The following is a 16,963-nucleotide window of genomic DNA, read 5'->3' on the forward strand; positions in this document are numbered from 1 at the left end:
CAAGAAAAATCAATATATCTCCATCCAAATAATGGATAATAATATTGGATTGGATTGGGATCTTCCATTAAGCCTTATGATAGTTTCGTTTCACAAAAATAGTCATTAAAATAATTACAAAAATATTTGCAGGAATATTCACAAAATATATTCATTAAAAATGTTTGCAGAAATATTCTCAAAAAATATTCATAAAGTTATTTGCAGAATTTTTCACAAAAATATATTCTTTAAAATGTTTGCAGAAATATTCCGAAAACTATATTCCTGAAAATATGCACAGAAAGAATCATAAGATATTGTTATTTATTTTGAAATTAATATTTATTATCATTTTCTAGTCATTAATTTATTAGTAAAGGTAAAGGTAGTCCCCTGACATTAAGTCCAGTCATGTCTGACTCTGGGTGTGGTGCTCATCTCCATTTCTAAGCCGAAGAGCCAGCGTTGTCCGTAGACACCTCCAAGGTCATGTGGCCGGCATGACTGCATGGAGCGCCGTTACCTTCCCGCCGGAGCGGTACCTATTGATATACTCACATTTGCATGTTTTCGAACTGCTAGGTTGGCAGAAGCTAGGGCTGACAGCGGAAGCTCACACTGCTCCCCGGAATCGAACCTGCGACCTTTCGATCAACAAGCTCAGCAGCTCAGTGCTTTAACCCACTACGCCACCGGGGCTTCAATTTATTAGTATTGTTGCTAATTTTAGAAATCTATAATATTAACTAAGAAATTTGAATTAAATATTTATATATATTTGTAATTTATTATTTATGTTAATATAATATTTTTAAGAGAAATATTAACATTAACTAATATGATGTATTCATATGTATTTAATATCCATATTACCATTAAAGATAAAATTTTGTTAATTTTTTAAATTATTGCTGTTATAAATATTGTTGATTAAGTCATATAAATTGTTCATGCTTAATATCAATATAATTAGTAAACATTAATTCAAATGTTAATATATTACATATAAATTTTAATAAATATTACTATCTAATCGAATGAAAATATAATTAGTTTTGAAATAAAATGTTTTAAATATAAAATATTAGGATCTATTACTGATTAATATTTAATATTAGTATTAAATAATATTGATAAGAATTTATGATCCATAATAATTTAATAGTTTATATTAATACTTTTATATTTTTTTAAATTACAATAAAATTAATATTTTAAAATTATTATACCTCAGACTGAGGGAAGGAAAGAAGGAAGGTCTAATTTGTAATTCAAAATTTCAATTTTTTGGAATTTCAATTTTCACATTTTTAAATTTGAATTTTTTAAAAAATCTATTTTAAATTTCAAATTCTAAAATTATTGTAATGAATAGTTTGCAATATAAGACTGAAGGTTCAATTTGAAATTTGAAAATGCAAATTTGAATGCTGATGTTTTGGAATTTTAAATTTCTGAAATTTGAGATTTAAAATAACAAAATTTCAATTTTTAAAATTTTACAATTTCAAAAAAAATCATTAAATTTCAAATTTTAAATTATTGTAATGCATAGCATGAAACACACACACACACATTTAATTATTACCTGCTGTTTTCAACCAAGTGATGAACAATTTTGTCCAGAACTTTTTCAAAAAGGGCAGTCCGGATCCAAAGATGACGAATGGCTTGTGGAGAAAGATTTGGGAATTTTGCCATCTTGTTGCGAACATTTTCCTGCATTCCAGACCCTTGGTTTCGCCTAAAAATTAAAATATTGGAGGAGAGAAGAATTTTGCATTAAAAATATAATTTAAAAAATATAAATATGAATAAATAAAACAATGAAATAAAAATCAATTAAACACACACACACATATATAAATAATATTATTTAATAAAAATAAACAAATCATAATATAATCAAAAAATAACAAAATGATATATTTGCAGAAATAATTGTAAAAATATTCAAAAATACATTCATGAAAATATTTGAAAAAACATTTACAAAAAAATATTACTAAAATATTTGCATAAATATGGGTAACATATTTATAAAAATATTCACTAAAATATATTTACAAAAATACATTCATAAAAATATTTGCAGAAATATTGCCAAATTTAAATCTCCTATACATCCCGGGCCCTAGGGAGGTACACCTGGAAACGACAAGGCGTAGAGCTTTTTCGACCTATGCTCCAATTCTGTGGAACTCATTGCCTCCATACATTAGAGCAATGTCGGAGTTGTGACCTTTTGTAAAGGCACTCAAGACTTGGCTGTTTGGTTGTGCATTTAAGTAAAGTGATCAGATCTAATTTGCCAAATAGTCACTGTTGAATGTTTTTATGTGGAATGTTTTTATATTGTGTAAATGCTATTTTAAATTGTAAGTCGCTCGGAGCACCTTGGTGGAGAGCGACTAATTAAGAAATAAAGTGAAGGGAAGTGAAGCTATATTCATAGAAATAATCACAAAAATATTCACAAAAATATATTCCTGGAAATTATCACAAAAATAATAATAAAATATTCATAAAAATTAAGAAAACCAGATTCATGCTAATATTTACAGAAATATTTACAAAAATATATTCATAAAACCATTCACATAAATAATAAAAAATATTCAAAAAATACTCTAAAATATTCAGAAATATATTCACGGAAATATTCAGAGAAAAAATTACAAAATATTTAAAAGATTTGCAGAAATAATAATGAAAATATTCACAAAAAAAGTACGTACATGTTCTCGATGGCCTGCTCAAAGCCCTGGACTTTTCGGCAGAGCTCTTCTGCGGGAGGGAAGCTCTTCCCGGCTTTCAGGAAAAGGGCCGCCATCTTGTTGCTGCGCAGGAATCCCGCCGCACGGCGCTTCAGCCCATGCAAGATGCAGGCCTCCACCGCCGCTACAGAAAAGGCTTATTATTATTATTAATGTATTATTAATTATTAATTATTTTATCTAATATTATTATGTATTTATTGTTTATTATTATATTATATTACTATTATTATCAATTTATTGTTATTATTGTTTATTTATTTTACTTATTTTTAACAGTATCCATTATTATTATTAATAATAATTTATTGTTATTATTTTCACCAAGGCATAAGCAACAATATCCATTATTATTATTATTATTGACACAAAAACACAGTATGTCACAGCAAATGAGATCTATATGCTCGATTTTGTATCCCAAAATCACAAGTTGAACACTTCCCAAGTGTCTAGGACTGTGTGATATATTTTCGAATGATGCGCGCAGATCCAAGTCAGATGGCCTTTTGCAGTTGGCAGATCGTGATTTTGTCAATGTTTATTGTTTCCAAATGCCAGCTGAGATCTTTTGGCATGGCACCCAGTGTGCCGATAAACACTAGTTTATGCCAGAGCCTTTGCAGTTCGATTTTGAGGTCCTGATAATGGCTGAGTTTTTCCAGTTGTTTTTCGTCAATTCGACTGTTACCTGGTATGGCAACATCAATAACCCAAACTTTTTACTTTTCCACCATTGTGATGTCTGGTGTATTGTGTTGCAAAACTTTGTCAGTTTGGCTTCAAAAGTCCCACGGTATTTTTGCATGTTCATTTTCCACTCCCTTTGCAGGTTTATGACTGCTTGACTGCTGGCAGGCGGTACTTGTGACCTAAGTTCCAATGAATCATTTGGACTACAGAGTTGTGCCTCTGTTTGTAGTCTGTTCGGTTTTCTTGCAGCAGCTGAGGATATGATCAATAGTTTCATCAGCATCCTTGCACAGTCTGCATTTTGGGTCATTAGCTGATTTTTCAATCCTAGCCTTAATTGCATTGGTTCTGATGGCTTGCTCCTGGGCTGCAAGAATCAGGCCTTCTGTCTCCTTCTTCTCCTTCTTTGAATAAGCTGAAGATCAATCCTGACAAGACAGAGGTCCTCCAGGTAAATCGTAGGCTGGATCAAGGTGGAAACCTGTGCTTGACGGGGTTGCACTCCCCCTGAAATCGCAGGTCCGCAGCTTGGGTGTCCTCCTAGATTCAGCGCTGACGCTTGAAGCTCAGGCGTTGGCGGTGGCTGGGAGGGCATTCGCACAATTGAAGGTCGTGTGCCAGCTGCGACTGTTCCTCGTGAAGTCGGATTTGGCACGCCTTAGTTACCTCTAGATTGGACTGTTGCAATGCTCTCTATGTGGTGCTGCCCTTGAAGACGGCCCAGAAACTCCAACTGGTCCAACGGGCGGCAGCCAGACTATTAACTGGAGCGAATTACAGAGAGCGGTCAACCCTCCTGTTTAAGGAGATCCACTGGCTGCCGTTTACCTACCGGGCCCAATTCAAGGTGTACGTCTTGACCTACAAAGCCCTGAACGGTGTGGGACCCTCCTACCTGCGCGACTGTATTTCCATCTATGAACCCACACGATCCCTTCGATCCTCCGGAGAGGCCCTTCTTTCGCTCCCGCCCGCATCGCAGGTGCGACTTGCAGGGACGAAAGAGAGGGCATTCTCTGTGGTGGACCCCTGGCTCTGGAACTCACTCCCCAGAGACATTAAACAAGCCTCCACACCTGCAATCTTTAGGAGGAATTTGAAAACCTGGTTATCCCAATGTGTCTTCAGTGATTGAATGTAAGATTCTCCCTGAGCACACTTTGCACAAAATGTCCTTAGACGCACTATATTTTATGGGTTGTGCAATGAAATCATTCCTCATTCTTGGAGCCTCATCCTTATAAGTTACACTGTCCTATCTTCCAGTGTTTTTTTAAAAAAATATATAATTTTATCTATGCATCTGGCCCTGCCTAGTGAAATTCCCTGTGTTTTTAATGTTTGATTTTATATTGTTGTGTTGTATATTATTTTGATTTTGCATTTTATGTATTTTGCTCATTTTATTATGTTTTGTGTTATACTGATTGTATTGTATCGATGGGCGGGGCCTCATGTAAGCCGCACCGAGTCCCCCTGGGGGAGATGGAGCGGGGTATAAATAAAGTTTTATTATTATTATTATTCAGTGTTCCATTCGTGAGCCATAACCAGGTCTTCTCCTTGTCAATTTTTCCTTCAATATTGTCAAGGAACTGCCCATGCAATAATAATAACAACAACAACAACAACAACAACAACAACAACAATAATAATAATTATTATTATTATTATTATTATTATTATTATTATTATAGTTCTTTAGAGGAGAATACCTGATATTCTCCTTTATATTATAACTAGAAGTCCCCTGCCATGCGTTGCTGTGGCCCAGTCTGGTGATCTGAAAAATAACGTAATGAGAAAGTGCTGGTTTCTAATCTATGTAATGTCTTGATGCTTGTGGGTAAACATTATTTCTTGCTGTTTCTTTGCCACTGTTGATGTGGAGATTGTCTGGTTTGCCTACTCTGGAAAATGCAACATGTCATTCATTCTCCTTCTTTAGGAGTCCCTTTCAGATCTTTGATACTTTTTTTTGTCGTGTCAGGAGCAACTTGAGAAACTGCAATTGAATTCAATTGCAATTGAATTGAATTGGTCAACTGCAAGGACGTTGCCCAGGGGACGCCCGGATGAATTGACGTTTTTATCATCCTTGTGGGAGGCTTCTCTCATGTGTATGAATGGCTGGATGGCCCTTTGTCAGGCGGGCTTTGATTATGTTTTCTTGCTCTGGTGAAGGGAGTTGGACTGCATGACCTTAGGGCTGCATTTCTCAACCAGGGAAGTCAAGACCCCGGGGGGGGGGTCACCAGGGGGGTGTCAAAAGGGTCACCAAACACCACCAGAAAACACAGTATTTTATGTTGGTCATGGGGGTTCTGTGTGGGATGTTTGGCCCAATTCCATCGTTGGTGGGGTTCGGAATGCTCCTTGATTGTAGGTGAACTATAAATCCTGTTAACTACAACTCCCAAATGTCAAGGTCTATTTCCCCCAAACTCCCTCTGTGTTTATATTTGGGCGTATTGAGTATTCATGCCAAGTTTGGTCCAGATCCATCATTGTTTGAGTCCAGAGTGCTCTCTAGATGTAGGTGAACTACAACTCCAAAACTCAAGGTCAATGGCCACCAAACCCTTCTAGTGTTTTCTGTTGGTCAGGGGAGTTCTGTGTGCCAGGTTTGGTTCAATTGCATCGTTGGTGGAGTACAGAATGCTCTTTGATTGTAGGTGAACTATAAATCCCAGCAACTACAACTCCCAAATGACAAAATCGTAATTTTTTGGGTGATGGTCACTCCTTGTGTTGTGAGACGTTTTGTTGCCAAATTTGGTGTGATTTTGTTCATTGGTTCTTTTTTTTTAAAGGTACTCATTATGCACAGAGCATTTATATATATATAGATAGATTATAATAATTCTTGTGTTGTTGTAAATTTTTTGCGTTGAATGGCCATGTTCCAGAAGCATTCTCTCCAGGAGAGAATGCTTCTGGAACATAGCCATACAGCCCAAAAATGTACAACAACCTAGTGATTCTGGTCATGAAAGCCTTCGGCAATATAATAATTATTATTATATTACATTATCTATTCCTGTTATTACCCAAGATATAACTACTGGGTATAATCGAACGCCATAGCAAATGACGGACCACCAAAACTGTGCCAATTAGAGCAGAAAATCAACATGAGACCTCTTGGCTAGTTCAATTGACAAAACACATTAGGAGTTGTGGACTTCTGTTTCTATATCCAAATCTCTTAGAAGAATTAGATCCAAAAAGGGTTGCACAACAAATACTGGATAGAGAAGCTCAGAAAGACATGGCTACCCTCAGTAAGGGTGGCTTACTGAAATGGCTAAGTCATTGTAAACATACTTTTCAAACAGCCCAACATCTAAAGACAGAAATGGCTAAACACCTCGATAGGGTATTGACCAGAAGGAGATTTGAACAGCTGGATACAACGGTCAAACAGGGAAGATTTAACCAAGTTCCAAATAATGAACCATTTTGTATCTGTGGGGCATCAGAGGAAGAAAACATCACACACATACTGTTTAGCTGTATGTATATATATATATATAAATGCTCTGTGCGTAATGAGTACCTTAAAAACAAAAGAACCAATGAACGAAATCACACCAAATTTGGCAACAAAACGTCTCACAACACAAGGAGTGACCATCCCTAAAAAAATTATGATTTTGTCATTTGGGAGTTGTAGTTGCTGGGATTTATAATTCACCTACAATCAAAGAGCATTCTGAACTCCACCAATGATGGAATTCAACCAAACTTGACACACAGGCCTCCCATGACCAACAGAAAACACTGGAAGGGTTTGGTGGGCATTGACCTTGAGTTTTGGAGTTGTAGTTCACCTACATCTAGAGACCACTGTGGACTCAAACAATGATGGATCCGGACCAATCTTGGCACGAATACTCAGTATGCCCAAATATGCACACAGATGGAGTTTGAGGGAAATAGACATTGACTTTTGAGAGTTGTAGTTACTGGGATTTATAGTTCACCTACAATCAAGGAGCATTCTGAACCCCACCAACGACAGAATTGGGGCAAACTTCCCACACAGAACCCTCATGACCAACAGAAAATACTGTGCTTTCTTGTGATCTTTGGAGACCCTTCTGACACCCCCCCTGGTGACCTCCCCCCCCCCCAGGTCTTGACTTCCCATGTTGAGAAATGCTGCCTTAAGGCCATCCAGTCCAACTCCCTTCACCAGGGCAAGAAAACATACTCAAAGCCCTTCTGACAAAGGGCCATCCAGCCATTCACACACGCACACATATATGTATATGACAGATGCAGTATCAAAGATTTGAAAGGGACTCCTAAAGAAGGATAATTATACATTGCACGTCCCAGAGTAGGCAAACCAGACAATTTCCACATCAACACTGACAAAGAAACAGCAAGAAATACTGTTTACCCACAAACATCAAGACATTACATATATTAGAAACCAACACTTTCTCATTACTTTATTTTCCAGATCATCAGACTGGGCCACAGCAACACGTGGCAGGGGACCGCTAGTCATGTACTAGAAAGAGAGAAACCAATACCTTGGGCCACACATTATACAAAAGACACACTGAGATCCGTATATTAAAGTTTACTTACTTACTGTATATACTCGAGTATAAGCCTAGTTTTTCAGTCTTTTTTAGGCTGAAAAAGTCTCCCTCAGCTTATACTAGAGTCAGTATTATTTATTATTTTACTTTGTTGTTGTTATTATTATTACATTTATTATTTTATTGTTGTTGATATTCGTACATTTATTATTTTGCTCTATTATTGTTATTGTTACATTTATTATTTTATTGTATTGTTATTATTACGTTTATTACTTTATTCTATTATTATTGGGTTGTTGTAAGTTTTTTCGGTCTACATGGCCATGTTCTAGAGGCATTCTCTCCTGACGTTTCGCCTGCATCTATGGCAAGCATCCTCAGAGGTAGTGAGGTCTGTTGGAACTAGGAAAATGGGTTTATATATCTGTGGAAAGACCAGGTTGGGACAAAGGACTCTTGTCTGCTGGAGCTAGGTGTGAATGTACATTCACACCTAGCTCCAGCAGACAAGAGTCCTTTGTCCCAACCTGGTCTTTCCAGGTTTGCTTTGAGCCCATCTTTACATCTCTTTTCCTGACCACCAACATTTCTTGAGTTGGGAGGAGAGTAACTGTTTTGAGAGACGGTGATCTTTGGGCATTCAGACAACACGGCCTTCAGCACAGTGAAGTTGATGGCGTAGGAGCAATGCTAGTGGTCACTGCTTCTTTTTCCAGCACGCTGACATTTGTCTGCCTATCTTCCCAAGAGATTTGTGGGATTTTTCAGAGGCAACACTGATGGAATCGTTCCAGGAGTTGATTGTGACGCATATAGACAATCCACGTTTTGCAGGCATAGAACAGGATTGGGAGGGGAATGGCTTTAGAAACAAGCACCTTGGTATCCCTATGGATATCCCGGTCTACAAACTCTGCTTTATTCAGAAAAATGCTGCACTCGCAGAGCTCAGGCGGTGTTGTATTTCAGTGTCAATATTGACTTTTGTGGAGGTGGCTGCCAAGGGAGCAGAAATGGTCCACATTTTCTAATGTTACACCATTAAGCCGTATTTCTGGCATTGCAGAGGGATTGGGTGGTGCCTGCACTTTGGTTTTCTCGATGCTCGGTGACAGGCCGAGCTTTTTGGATGCTTCTGCAAAAGTGTTTAGAGTGGCTTGTAGGCCTTCTTCTGAATGCACACAGACCACATTATCAACAGCATATGTTGTTGTGACCCCTATCTGTCCAATAGATGATTTCCACTCCAGTGGGAAGCTTCCCATCAATAAAATGAAGTATCATAAAAATACAATACAATACAATTAAATAATTACCGCAGAAGGAAATAATATGGCTGCTGTCTTCATGGACGAACTTCCTGGTAACGGCTTCTTCCATTATTTGTTTCACCTTTAATAAAATTAAATAAAATTAAAAATTATACACACACACACACACATATATACACACACCTAAGGCTTTCCAATTAAAAGGACCATTTAATTACAGCAAAGGTCCTTTTATATTACTTTACTTATTAATTTTATTATTATTGTTATTATTTAAAATAAATTCTGGATTTATTTCAATATTTTAATGGAATGATATTTGATTTTTATTTATTGTATTATAATTATAATACACACATTTTCACTTTTATTGTGTGTATAGATAGATGTAGGTACTGGGATGTATAGTTCACTTGCAATTGAAGGGCACTCTGAACTCCACCAAAGATGGAATTGGACTAAACTTGGCACACAGAACACTGATGAACCACACCCACTTTATGTCCTGTTGCGGTTTGGGGAGGATGGACCATGGATGATGGGAAGTGCAGTACGTTCACTCACTTTCAGAGACCACTACGGCCCTCATGCATGACGGACCTGGACCACACTTGGCACACAGACCCCCCATGACCAACGGAACATAATGGAAGGGTTTGTGGGGGGGGGGAGGCTGACCCCCCACATGGGAGTTGTACTTTCCCCTGCACCCAGAGAGCTTTCTAAACTCCACCAATGATGGACCTGGACTTTTTTTTTTTTTGTCGTGTCAGGAGCAACCGCTCCTGTTGTGAGAGAATTGGCCGTCTGCAAGGATGTTGCCCAGGGGGTGCCTGGATGATTTTTGATGTTTTACCATCCTTCTGGGAGGCTTCTCTCATGTCCCCGCATGAGGAGGTGGAACTAACAGAGGGAGCTCATCCGCCTCTCCCCAGGTTCGAACCTGCGACCTGTCGGTCTTCAGTCCTGCCGGCATGGACCTGGACTAAATTTGGCACACAGAACACTGATGAACAACAGAAAATACTGGAGAGATTGGGGGGGGGGGGGAACTGACCCACCCAAGTGGGAGTTGTAATTCCAGAGAGAATCCCACCAATGACCGATCTGGACTAAACTTGGCACACAGAACCCTGGTGACCAACAGGACATACCGGAGGGGTTTAGGGGGACAGACCATGGAACCCCCTGCAGCTTTAAAAACTGACATGGTTCGTGGGTGATGCATTTTCTAATCAGCTTGTGAGTCCCCAGGTGTTTTGACCTACAACTCCCAGGAATCCCAGCCAGTTTACCAGCTGTTAGGATTTCTGGGAGTTGAAGGCCGAAACATCTGGGGACCCACAGGTTGAGAAACACTACTCTAATGGGAGCATTCATGAAATACAAAAGCAAATACTGAGCTTTTCCTCTAAGAAATAGCGTGACATATGACCAAACTGATATAACCAGACGTCACAAACAAACAATGCCTTTCTCAAGTAACTAGGCATCGCCGGGTCCCCAAGCTAGTCTATCTATATAAATAAAAATGTAATGTTCGTTTGTGGGATTAACATAACCCAAAAACCACTGGGTGAATTGCCACCAAATTTGGCCGCAAGACACCTACTAACCCAAGGAGCGACCATCACTCAAAAAAAATATTGAGAGTTGTCATTGCTGGGATTTATAGTTTACCTACAATCAAAGAGCATTCTGAACTCCATCAATAATGGAATTGAACCAAAAGTGACACACAGGACTGCCATGACCATCAGAAAACACTAGAAGGGGTTGGTAGGCATTGACCTTGAGTTTGGGAGTTGTAATTCACCTACATCCAGAGAGCACTGTGGGCTCAAACTATGATGGATCTGGACCAAACTTGGCACAAATATTCCATATACCCAAATATGAACACAGATGGAATTTGGGGGAAATAGACCTTGACATTTGGGAGCTGTCGTTACTGGAATGTATAGTGCTGTTTTAACGTTTTAATTGAACATGTTATATGACGTTTTTAATGATTGTTTTGTGATATTATTGTTGGAAACCGGCCCGAGTCCCCCGATAGAGGGGAGAAGACCGGTATACAAAATTGCTAAAGAAATAAATAATAAATAAATAGTTCATCTACAATCAAAGAGCATTCTGAACCCCACCAACGACAGAATTGGGGCAAACTTCCCACACAGAACCCCCATGACCAACAGAAAATACTTAAGGTCATCCGGTCCAACTCCCTTCACCAGGACAAGAAAACATAAAGCCCTCCTGACAAAGAGCCATCCAGCCATAGATATAGATAGATATGATTCACACACAGTGAGATATAGTATTATAGATTTGAAAGGGACCTCTAAACAAGGACAATTGTATGTTGCATGTTCCAGAGTAGGCAAACCAGAAAATCTCCACATCAACACAAGCATAAAGAAATGATATATATTAGAAGCCAACATTTTCCAGATCACCAGACTGGGCCATGCGTTGCGCGTGGCAGGGGATGGCTGGTACTTACATAATAATGAAAAACCAGATAATATACTATTGTAATATAATAATGTCAATATAATATAACTTAACAGTTAATATAACAATGTCAATATAATATATAAATATTATTATTTTAACTATTTTTATTAAAACATTTTCAATAACTGAAGCCATGTTTGCATGGCTTGCCATGCATTTAATTCCCATATCCTGTTTTAGATTAAACAAAACCAAGGAGACATTATCCGTTTTGATTTATCCTAGCTTGGGTACTCAGCGGTACCCAGATTATTTGAAAAATGTATTGTTTGTTTTGGGGTGTTAGGTAATATCATTTAGTTAATTAGTAACACTATTTATTAGGCAAAAGCCAGTCTTTGGTTTCGTTGTTCATGAATGCTCCCATTAGATGCATAAGGATGTGGGTGAACTACAATTCCCAGAATCATGGGTCAACCCTTCCCAAACCAGGCCTGTATTGTCTGTTTTGGGGTGTTAGGTAATACCATTTGGTTAATTAGTAACACTATTTATTAGGAAAAAGCCAGTCTTTGGTTTCGTTGTTTATGAATGCTCCCATTAGAAGATGCATAAGGATGTGGGTGAACTACAATTCCCAGAATCATGGGTCAATCCTCCCCAAACCAGGCCTGTAAGCACAGTGTGCCATATTTGGTCCAGATCAGTCATCGGCTGACTTCAGTGCTTTCTGGATAAGGGTGAACTACAACTCCCATATGCCAAGGGCTGTCACCCCCAAATTCTTCCAGTATTTACAGTTGGCCATGTTGGGTGTATGTGCCAAGTGTGTTCCAGATCCGTTGTCAGCTGGATTGAGTGCTCTTGGGATGCAGGTGAACTAAAATCAAAGTCATTTTCCCCAAACCCCTGCAGTATGTTCAGTTGATCATGGGGCTTCTCTGTGCCAAGTTTGGTCCTGGTCCATTGTTAGTGGGAGTCACAGTTTATCTGGATGCAAGTGAAATACAACTCCCAGATTCCGAGGGCAATCACCCCCAAACTCCCGCCTATATTCACAGTTAGGCATGTTGAGTCTGTGTGCCAAGTTTGGTCCAGATCCATTATTGAGAGGGTTCAGAGTGCTCTGTATGCAGGGTGAACTACAACTCCTACAAAGGGAGGTTGGTCCCCCATAAACACCTCCAATATGTTCTGATGATCACCAGGATTCTGTGTGCCATGTTTGGTGCAGGGTACACTATAATTCCCATGTAGGTGAGTCAGTTCCCCAAACCCCTCCAGTATGTTCTGTTGATCATGGGGGCTTTGTGTTCCAAGTTTGATCCAGGCTCATCATTCGTGGGGATCACTGTGGTCTGTGAAAGTGAGTGAGCAATGCCCATCATCCCTGGTTCATCCTTCCCCAATATCCCCACCAAGACATAAAGTGCATCATGGAAAGTTTCTATGCCAAATTTGGTCCAGGTGCATCATTTGTGGGGGTCATAGTGGTTTCTGGAAGTGAGTGAAGATACTGCAAATCCCATTGTCTGTGGCCCATCCTCTCCCAACCATCTCCAGGACATAAAGTGCCTCATGGAGAGTCTGTGTGCCAAGTTTGATACAGGTCCGTCATACGTGGGGGGTCACAGTGGTCTGTGGGAGCTGAATTGGGTGAAGGTACTGCAAATCCCATCATCTGTGGTCCTTCCTCCTCCAAACTTCACCAAGATATATGGGGGCTCTGTGTGTCAAATGTGGTCCTGATCTGTCACGCGTGTGGGTCGCATTGGTCTCTGGAAGTGAGTGAAGGTACTGCAAGTCCCATCATCCATGGCAAGATTGGTTCAGATCCATTGTTGGTTGAGTTCACAGTGCTCTCTGTATTTAGGTGAACTACAACTCCTATAATCAAGGACAATTCCCCCCAAACCTGGCCATAGGGGTTATGTGTGCAGAGTGAACTACAACTTCCATCCTGTTAAGTCAGTCCCTCAAACCCCTCCAGTCTGTTAAAGGATAGGCAGTGGGGGGGGGGGGTCATGCAAATTTCACACAAGTAACCCTGGGATGCCTGCCTGTGGTGAAGGAAACATGTCAAATCTTGGATGAAATGGTCCCTGAATGGGTGGTGAGCCGTACTGTTTGGGGCGGACATTGGCATAGCCTGTTTGTGGAGGCCGGTGGCTGTCTGTGTGAGTGGGCACCTCCACCACATACACACATTTTCACTTTTATTATGAGTAGTAAAGGTAAAGGTTTCCCCTTGACATTAAGTCCAGTCGAGTCCCATTCTGGGACTCTGGTGCTCATCTCCATTTCTAGGTCCAAGGGCCTGCGTTGTCTGTAGATGCCTCCAAGGTCATGTGGCCACTGGCATGACTGCATGGAGCGCTCTCATCTTCCCGCCGGAGAAGTACCTATTGATCTACTCACATTTGCATGTTTTCGAACTGCTAGGTTGGCAAAAGTTGGGGCCAACAGTGGGAGCTCACCCTGCCAACCTTTTGGTTACTAAGTTCAGCAGCTCAGCAGTTTAACCTACTGTGCCACCGGGGGCTCCTTATATTATGTATACCCATGATGGCGAACCTATGACACGCATGTCAGCACTGACACGCATAGCCATTTTCAATGACACGCAGCCACATGCGGCTGCATACAGAGAAGTCGAAAGAGAGGGAGAGAGAGAGAAAAAGTGTGCTGTCTCAAGGCAGGAGCGCGTTGCTGGAGAAAGGATCCTCCGGCCCCGCAACTCGGCTTTCAATCACCTGGCTGCTTTTGGCGGAGGGAGGCGTGGGCTGCACGGCGCACGCACACACAAGCGCACGCTTGGTGGCTGGGGTCTTTTTTTCCTCCTCCTCAGCTAAACTCATCTGCTGCTGCTTCTGTCTCACTCAGGCTGGGCTGGCAGCTAGTCAAACTTTCCTGAGGCAGGAGGGCCAAGTTGGGGGGGGGGGGGCAGGTTTCCTGCAGCCGCTGGCCCCTTCCTGCGTTCCCTCCTCTCTCTTCCTCACTTTTCCAGATTTTCCCTTTCTTTCTCTCTCTCTCCTCCTTCCTATTCATCCCCACCCTTCCTTTCCTCCATCCTGTGATCCTGGCATTTTCACTGCAGTTTTTCATTCTCTACTCACATCCCAACATCCTTCTGACTGTATACTCCTGTTCTCTTTTTCATACACTTTGCCTCCCTGCCCCGGCAATTGCTCTGTTCTCCTTTTTTAATCCTATTTTTGTCTCCACCCATCTCTCCCTCTGTCTCTCTGAGATCAAGAATTTATATTTTAACTCCATTGCAACCTAGGTAGGCTCATCAAGGGGCGAAGAGCCGATACGTTGGGGAGGAAAGCAACATCAGCAGCAGCACCAACAACTACATAATTTGGTTTCTTATCTGCCTCTCTGCTCAGGGTGGAGTGCAACATAGCTAAAACGCATAATTACAAGCAATCAAATGCCTATATTAAAAGACATCAACCAAAGCTTTTCACACATTGGGTTGCTGTGAGTTTTCCAAGCTGTCTGGCCATGTTCCAGGAGCATTCTCTCCTGACGTTTTGCTCACATCTTATGGCAGGCATCCTCGGAGGTTTGATGGAAACTAGGCAAGTGGGGTTTATATCCCTGTGGAATAACATCCAGGGTGGGAGAAATCTTCTTCTTTCTTCTTCTTCTTCTTCTTAGGCGATCCCTCGTTGGACGAGTAAGATGGTCTTCCATTATGGGTTTCCTTGTGGGTCCGCATGTGGCTGTGGAGCCCTATTCTTGGTCTGCATCTTCTTCCGCAGTGTGGGCATTGGTTTCCCGGTCGGGGTTGGCTTGACGCGCCTTCCTCCTGACACGTTTCTCTCTTTCACCCTCCACTCGTGCCTCCTCGAATTCTGCAGCACTGCTGGTCACAGCTGACCTCCAGCTGGAGCGCTCAAGGGCCAGGGCTTCCCAGTTCTCAGTGTCTATGCCAGAGTTTTTAAGGTTGGCTTTGAGCCCATCTTTAAATCTCTTTTCTTGCCCACCAACGTTCCGTTTTCCATTCTTGAGTTCAGAGTAGAGCAACTGCTTTGGGAGACGGTGGTTGGGCATCCGGACAACGTGGCCGGCCCAGCAGAGTTGATGTTGGAGCACCATCGCTTCAATGCTGGTGGTCTTTGCTTCTTCCAGCACGCTGACGTTTGTCCGCTTGTTTTCCCAGGAGATTTGCAGGATTTTCCGAAGGCAGCGCTGATGGAATCGTTCCAGGAGTTGCATGTGACGTCTGTAGACAGTCCACGTCTCACAGGCATAGAGCAGGGTTGGGAGGACAATAGCTTTATAGACAAGCACCTTGGTATCTCTACGGATGTCCCGGTCCTCAAACACTCTCTGCTTCATTCGGGAAAATGCTGCACTTGCAGAGCTCAGGCGATGTTGTATTTCGGCATCAATGTTGACTTTGGTGGAGAGGTGGCTGCCAAGGTAGCGGAAATTATCAACATTTTCTAATGCTACACCATTAAAATGTATCTCTGGCATTGAGATGGGATGAAATAACACTTGTCTGTTGGAGGCAAGTGTTAATGTTGCAATTGGCCACTTTGATTAGCACTGAATGGCCTTGCAGCTTAAAAATCTGGCTCAGGGGAATCCTTTGTTGGGAGGTGTTAGCTGGGCCTGACTGATTCTTGTCTGGAATCCCTCTGTTTTCTGAGTGTTGCTCTTTCTTTACTGTCCTGATTTTAGAGTTTTTTAAATATTGGTAGCCAGATTTCGCTCATTTTCATGGTTTCCCTTTTTTTTGTTGAAATTTTTCCCTCTACGTACTTTTGTGAGACCTTATTCTCAGTGTTAAATAATATCTTTTTTTTACATTTATCTTTACTTTACATTGCTTTAGTTTGAATACATTTTTCTTCCACCCCTAATCCTCCCCCCTCCCCCCATTGACAAGATGGTCCTTCTTCATTTATTCGAGCCTTCGTTGCATTCTATCTAGTTTTTTTTCCAATGTTCGTCTTCTGGTTTAGCTTCTTGTATCCAATTTTTAAAGAGTGTGTGTTAAATAATATCAAGACCAACAAAAGAAACCGACTGAAGGATAAACAAAGAAGTCGCTAAGCAGTTAAATAATTAGTTTTTGGGTTATTAAATACAGTTATATATTACAATTATGGGTGTTTTTTTTCCTCAAAGTGGCACCCCACCTGAGTTATGCTTGGTTTTTTGGCAAATTTTGACACACCAAGCTCAAAAGGTTCCCCATCAC

At 40.6% G+C, this 16,963-nt stretch overlaps 1 protein-coding gene across 1 annotated transcript in view; it reads right to left on the reverse strand.

Moving 5' to 3' along the window:
* Positions 1 to 16,963, reverse strand: part of SGSM1 (small G protein signaling modulator 1) — a 49,871-nt gene that overhangs the window by 21,028 nt on the left and 11,880 nt on the right. Inside the window, exons 2-4 of the mRNA XM_060784777.2 lie at positions 9,328 to 9,403; positions 2,721 to 2,883; positions 1,571 to 1,726 (exon numbers count right to left, since the gene is read on the reverse strand). Of these exons, the coding sequence (XP_060640760.2) occupies positions 1,571 to 1,726; positions 2,721 to 2,883; positions 9,328 to 9,403 (395 nt within the window). The remainder of the gene's footprint in view (positions 1 to 1,570; positions 1,727 to 2,720; positions 2,884 to 9,327; positions 9,404 to 16,963) is intronic.

The sequence above is a fragment of the Anolis sagrei genome, chromosome X (genome assembly GCF_037176765.1).
Source record: "Anolis sagrei isolate rAnoSag1 chromosome X, rAnoSag1.mat, whole genome shotgun sequence".
NCBI classification, from domain to species: Eukaryota; Metazoa; Chordata; class Lepidosauria; order Squamata; family Dactyloidae; genus Anolis; species Anolis sagrei.